This window comes from Gossypium arboreum, chromosome 3, assembly GCF_025698485.1.
Source record: "Gossypium arboreum isolate Shixiya-1 chromosome 3, ASM2569848v2, whole genome shotgun sequence".
In the NCBI taxonomy this organism is placed as follows: domain Eukaryota; kingdom Viridiplantae; phylum Streptophyta; class Magnoliopsida; order Malvales; family Malvaceae; genus Gossypium; species Gossypium arboreum.
Window position 1 is genome coordinate 107,057,419 of NC_069072.1, and position 6,927 is coordinate 107,064,345.

The window sequence follows — 6,927 nt, forward strand, 5'->3', positions numbered from 1 at the left end:
AATCCTTATTCAGATCAACTCGTATACCTTCCACTGAAATCACATGACCAAGAAATCCAACTCTCTAAGCCAAAACTCGCATTTACTAAACTTTTCGTACAATTGGTTTTTACATAAAGTCTACAATACATTTTTCAAATGTTGAGCATGTTCGGACTCGTTTCTGGAATAAATTAGAATATCATCGATGAATACAACTACGAATCTGTCAAGATATGGCTAATAAACTTTGTTCATTAAGTCCATAAATGTTGCATGAGCATTAGTCAATCCAAAAGGCATTACTTAAAACTCATGATGTCCATAACATGTTCTGAATGTAGTTTTCGACACGTTAACATCTTTAACTCACATCTAATAATAGCCAAATCGGAGGCCTATTTTCTAAAACAGGGTGTCTCCTTTCAACTGATTGGATAAATCATCTATATGAGGAAACACATATTTATTTTTTATAATGACTTTGTTCAACTGTCGATAGTCAAAACATAGCCTCATTGTCCTATCTTTCTTTTTCACGAATAGTACTTGCGCGTCCTAAGGTGACACACTCGATTGTGTAAAAGCTCTTTCAATTAATTCCCGCAACCATGCTTTTCATTCTTTTAATTCAGTTGGAGCCATTTTGTGCAGAGCGATTGAGATCGGAGCAGTTCCAAGTACTAACTCTATAGCAAATTCAACTTCCTATTCTGGCAGCAATCCAGGAAACTCCTCAAGGAATACATCAATAAAATCACAAACCATTTGTACTTGATCAAATTTCATTTTTGATACCCTAGGATCTATAATATAAGTTAAAAATGCTTCGCAACTTTTTCTTATCAGTTTCTTTGTAGGCATTGTCGTTGTCACTTTCTAACACAATCGAATCTATCATATTCAATAGTAATCATCTCACCACTCTGACATCTCAAAGAAATTTATTTTTGTCTGCAATTCATTACTACATCATGCAACATCAATTAGTCCATTCCCAGAATAACATTGAATTCGTTAAAAGGTCGTAACATCAAATCAATAAGAAAGTCATAGCCTTGAACTTTCAGTGGAATTGTCTACATATCAAATCAACTATGATGCTTTAACCTAATGCGATTATTACTTTGACAACATACTCAGTCGATTCTACTAGTAATTCATTTAATGCATATGACCACTAGTTATCATTTTTCACAATTTCTCTCAAGTTTTGCACTTTATTCAACGTAGTCCCTAAAACCGTAACAAACATATTTTTCATATTAAGCCATAAACTTTAAAACTGGATTCATTCTCATCCCTTTATAGCTCTCAAACATCTAAAATTATAATAATTTCATGCCAAATTCAACATATTTTCATTTTAGTCCCTAAACTCAAAACTAAACAAAATTTACTTTACAAAATAGTCCTATTTTATAACAAAGCTTAAAACCCAACCATTAACAACCCAAAAAGCTTTAACAACAACAATGGTAACTTTTCAAAACTTAGACAATTTTACGAAATAATCCATGGGCTAGCTAGATTAAGCTACATCGACCTTAAAAACATAAAATTTAAGAAAAACAAACTTCAGATTCACTTACATGCAAAGACTTAAGCTTGACCGAACTTTCTAAGTCCAACAATGGTGGTTTCAAGTGGAAAGAACAAGAAATGAAGAAGATGACTTAAAATTTTATGTTTTTTACTGTTATTATTATTACTTTTAACATTATTATTTTTCATATAATTTAATAAAAAACCACCTAATGACCATCCATTATAACCAATATGGCATAATTGCCAATTAAACCCATCTAATTATGTTTTTAAACTCGTTTAGCACATATAAATCAATATTGATTAACTTTTACATTTTTTTATGCTTTAGTCCTTTTTTTCTTAATTAACTTTTCAAACATCAAAATTTCGTGACCAAGCTTCAATACTACACTTTTATGTCCTCGTAAATATTAAATTATAATATTCATAGACTCATTTATCGAAATTGTAATCCCGAAATCACTGTTTTCAACACTACTGTAAATGGGTTGTTACAAAAATCTTGACCACAACAAAACCTAGATTACTTGGTATCGATTAAGGAACGACTTGGTATGTACCTACCAATACAGTACCAACTACCATGATCTCTATTATATATATAATTTGTGCTTTCTATAAGTCGAATTTGAATTGTGTTATCAAATATAAAAGTAAAATGAATTATTATGCTCAAAATTAAAATACTTATAACTTAAAAAATTCAAAATTATTTGAATTTGTCATAGTCCACCCGACTCAAACTGATCAAAATCTAAAAAGATTAAAAATCATATTCAAAAGGGCCCAAGTCTAAGAAATCATAAGCTCGAAAAATTCCAATATAAGAAGATCCGAGCCCAAAACATTCGAGCATAAGTAAATTCAAATCTGAAAAAGCCCGATCCAAGCCCACTCGAGCCTACCCATTTGTCATCTCTACGCATATCTCACATTTTTGTTGCTTTTTAGATAACTATAAGAATTATGACAAATAAAAAATAAAAAAATTGCCAACAATAAAACTGATACACACAGATGAATTGTGGTTTTTCATGTTGGCAAACTTATACCGCAAGTGAATGTGTACTATCACCGCCTTTTTACTACCACATTTCAAGTCGATGATTTGAAATGGTCTGAAATTAGAGCTTTCTTTTTAACATTTTACTAATTGATAGGAATGTATGTTGTATTTCTTTTATATTTTGAAAATATAGCTATAATTTTGTTTTATTTTGAAAAAGAAATTAAATATCTACAATTATATTTTATTCTTATAAAAAAAAAAATTCGATCAAAGACATCGTAATTAGTATATTTAATCTATGCCAAGACTGAGTGAAGTGAAGATCAATATGCATGCGGATAGGTACAAGCAAAAGAGTGAAGTTTTAGAAGAAGAATCATGGAAGTTGGTCACTTGTTTTCATAACCTGTAAAAGTCCTCTAGCTTTCCTTTGTGCTCTATTTGTTCCGGTTTCGGAGATGTCAACTAAATGCTCATAAACACCAAACTGAAGGGCTGCAAGAATGTGAGATGAATTATTGGAACTCAACTCCAGAAGAACCGAGGCTGCACACTCCTTGTTCTTCGGGGTCCCCTTTTTGATGATATCAACCAGGGTTCCAATGAATGAAAGCTGCCCAATCTCATATCTACCTTGTGGATGAGTTACAAGTAGTAAGAACATGGAAAGGGCCTCATCAACCATGTTCAGTTTCTTGTCCTTGAGTAAGAGCAGTAAAGGTGGTACAATGCCTGCATCAATAGCCCTTGCTTTATTGGCTTGGTTCAGACATAGGTTGAACAGTGCTGTGACAGCATCTTTTTTGCCTCTAACTGTCCCCTGCTCCAACAATTCTACCAGTGCGGGAATACCGTCTGAGAGTGCTATTGTTACTTTGTTCTCATCCAGCATCGATAAACTAAATAAAGCTGCTGCTGAATTCTCTCTCGACTCCATACGTCCATTTCGCAACACATCTATTATTGTTGGTATTGCTTGTTCATTAGCTATGAGCTTCTTGTTAGTGTCATTAATGGATAAATTCAATAGGGCTGTCACGGCATGCTCTTGAATCTTGGAATCTGGATACGTCAACAACTGCACCAATGCTGGGATTGCTCCATTTTCAGCAAACAAAATTCGGCTCTCGGGGTTCTCTTTGGAAAGCATTCGAATATCCTTTGCTGCCCTTCTCTGCACTTCCAATTGACATGAAGATAGTTCTTCAACCAGAGATGAGATCTCTTCCTGTTTAACAGATGAGCCTTGTGGGGATGCAAGACCCTCTGTATTGGGGCTCTTATAATTTTTCGTCTGTCGCCATTGAGTGATAAGGTTCTTGAGAGCATGATTTGGCGCTAACGACAAGTGACCTAACCTCTCCCTCGTCTTCGGGCAGGTCCGATGGTTGGAATCAAACCACTTTTGTATGCTTTCTCTTTCAAATGTCTGAAAACAAAACATGACAGGTAATCAAGTGTAAATGACTTAAATGATGTTATTGTTTTCTGTCATGGTACAGGCATCCTTATTACCTGTCCAGTTGCGATGATAACCGGATCTCTCATTACTTCGAGCGTGATCGGACAAAGGAATTCATGCGGAATCACTAAAGACCCAGACTTCGACAACAGTTTAGGCTTGACAGTATCCTCAAAAACATCAATTACTTCCATGGCGAAAACCTGCTTGAATTTGTTGAGTATCTCTACAATTTGCTCTACACATTCTGAAGTTTGGCCTCTTTCTTTAGCGACATTGCTTATAGCCATAGTTTCTTTCTTCAAGTTCTCAACGGTATTCAAATCTAGTTTCTTGGCTAGCCTCTCTATTATGGCAATATCAGCGTTCCTTTCATCGGTTTTTGAGGATATCGCCATTAAATCTACTGCAAGTTCCATATCCTGTGTGTCTTTTCGCCTTTTACCTCGCCTCAATTGTGTCACCATTAGCTCAACCTGAATAACAGCGGGCATGAAAATTTTACAAGGATCTTAATTAAAAGAATTGTTCCTATGAAGGCATCAGTAAGAGATGATAGTTCTATTCATACCTGCTCCCTCACTTCCACAGAAACTTCAATTTCATCGAAAGGTAACTCATCCAGAGCCTGGCATAATTTTTCGTGAACAGCGTGAAATTTGACCATCATAGCCTCACTCTCCAACGCCTGAAGGAAAATGGATTCATCAGATAAATAAAATTGGAAATTAAAAAGTATACGGATGGATGTATCCTGACCAGGTAAATCTTGCTACCCTCATTGCAAGTTTTCAAAAGTTTCTTGGCCAAACAAAAAACTTTCTTGAGCTTTGACAAAGAAGCAATGCCGTTAGGAGGAATGGCGGAACCGAGGAAGCGAATCTCATCGAACAAGGGCAACAAACTCTTCATCCGCCGGACGAGGCTGTAACATTCTTGTCGTTGGGTGCTTCTGAAATCTCCAAGGCGGGCAACATATTCGATGAGGCTAACGCTTTCCTGAACCAAATCGACCCCATTGGGTGCGGGTGCTGTAGTGACGATTCCAATTTCATCCGCCAACGTATCCCCTCTTCGATCTTCAAAATCTCCGTGTCTCTTTTTGTCTCTCTCTAGCCCCATCGTAGTTCGTGCAAGCTTTCTCCCGGAACGGCTAGGGGCTGTGCTCTCTTCGGGGGTTTGAAGGAGAGGAGACATGATCGGAGAGGAAAACGAAGACGAAGAGGGTTGAAGAGGAGGAAATCAAATCAAGAGACATTAAACCCTAACGCTACTTTCCATGATTCAATATGCTGACGGTGTTTGTTGTGTTCCTCCCTCGGGTCTGTTGCAATAAATTTCGCGGGAGTTTTGCTTCTTAAAATGGAAAATCTGCTCTCTTTTCTTTATTTCTTTATATAAATAGAATAATAGATTATATCAATATTGTAAAAACCACGTCAGATCATTTTCGATTTTTGATAGCTAAATTTGCATTTATTAAATTGAATTAAATAAAAAATTTCGAGTTATTGAATTGATGAATTATATTTATAATGATAAACTTGATATCAAATTTTCTCGAATCGAGTCGAGTGAGATGAAATTCGAATCGAATCGAATACATTTATTCAAATTAAATTAAAAAAATAACTTTTGAGTCTTTATAGTTACTGTCACTTAGTGCAATCAATTTTTTCTAGCATAATCAAATTTGTTATTAACTTTTATCCTCTCATAATTTATTTATTAATATTTTATATACATGTTAGCTTTTTTGCTTGCTTAGTTACTTTAATTATCTTTTGATTCTTGTTACTATGTATTTTAAAATTAAAAATTATATTAAATTAAAAAAATGATTTTTAATAAAATTTATTTTAAAATAAAATGTGAAATTGATACAAATAGAAAATTTTAACACAAATATTTTATGGCATTATCAATAATTCAATTTTAACGAAATTGATAAAGGTTCAACATGATTAAAATATTCAATAATATAAATAGTACAAAATGTGAAATTTAATTTAATAATATAAGTAGTAGACATAAATTGAAAAAAGAAATTTTGGGATTTCATTTAAAAATTGAACGTCGATAATGGCAATGTAGAAAGATTGCAAAGAAAAAGAAAGAAAAAATAGAACAAACAGATTTTATATGAAAACCCTTTTGGGAAAAAACTACGAGTAGAGGAGAAGAAAAATTTACTAATGTCGAATTCGAACGATACAAAAGGAGTTTCAACTTCATTTATTTATAGGTTGAAAAATCCTAATTCTAATCAATACCAAATATTATGCTAATAAATGCTAAATTATTATACTAATAAATATTAAATCTTCTAAAAAGAAAATATATTTTACTTGACTTGCAAGCTATCTCGTAAAGTTTGAGTCATATAACTCTAATAATCTCCACATTGACACGAATTCTTGATGAACAAGTTCTTCACCTCTTCCACGAAACCCCTTAAGGGTATTCTTCAACAATGAACACTAATGCTTGGACATGGTTATAAGAAATGACTTAGTCATCATATCAGCATAATTATCATGAGTAACTTTGCTCACAATAATATCACCATGAGCAATAATATCATGGACAAAATGATACTGAATGCCAATGTGCTTTATTCTCTCATGAAACATTTGATCCTTCATAAGGAAGATGACACGATGACTATTACGTACTGTACTGATCTGAAGGTCTTTACTGAGTTCACCAAAGAGTCTCTTTGACCAAATAACTTTTTTACAAGCCACCGTAACCGCTATGTACTCGGCTTCAGTAGTAGACAAAGCAACTGTAGTTTGCAAAGTGACTTTTCAACTGGTTGTGCAACCTCCAATAGTAAAGACATACCCGGTAAGAGATCTTCTTTTATCAAGGTCTCTAGCAAAATCAGAATCAACATACACAATGACTCCATCTCTAGTTCTTC

General features: G+C 33.9%; 1 protein-coding gene across 1 annotated transcript; it reads right to left on the reverse strand.

The window, feature by feature from the left end:
- Positions 1-2,801: 2,801 nt before the first annotated feature.
- Positions 2,802-5,366, reverse strand: LOC108475551 (U-box domain-containing protein 15-like). Its single transcript, XM_017777526.2, has 4 exons — positions 4,761-5,366; positions 4,573-4,689; positions 4,055-4,477; positions 2,802-3,968 (listed from the first exon to the last, which is right to left on the reverse strand). Exons 1-4 carry the CDS (start codon positions 5,196-5,198, stop codon positions 2,916-2,918), a joined length of 2,031 nt encoding a protein of 676 aa, XP_017633015.1. The 5' UTR covers positions 5,199-5,366; the 3' UTR covers positions 2,802-2,915.
- Positions 5,367-6,927: the final 1,561 nt, after the last annotated feature.

What these genes read in the sequence shown, in the direction of transcription:
- LOC108475551 (XM_017777526.2), bottom strand. Translation starts at nt 5,198, where the DNA reads ATGTCTCCTCTCCTTCAAACCCCCGAAGAGAGCACAGCCCCTAGCCGT. An exon ending in AGGGTAGCAAGATTTACCTG is followed by an intron (nt 4,690 to 4,760) that starts GTCAGGATACAT and finishes ATTTTCCTTCAG; the next exon opens with GCGTTGGAGAGTGAGGCTAT. An exon ending in CTGTGGAAGTGAGGGAGCAG is followed by an intron (nt 4,478 to 4,572) that starts GTATGAATAGAA and finishes GCTGTTATTCAG; the next exon opens with GTTGAGCTAATGGTGACACA.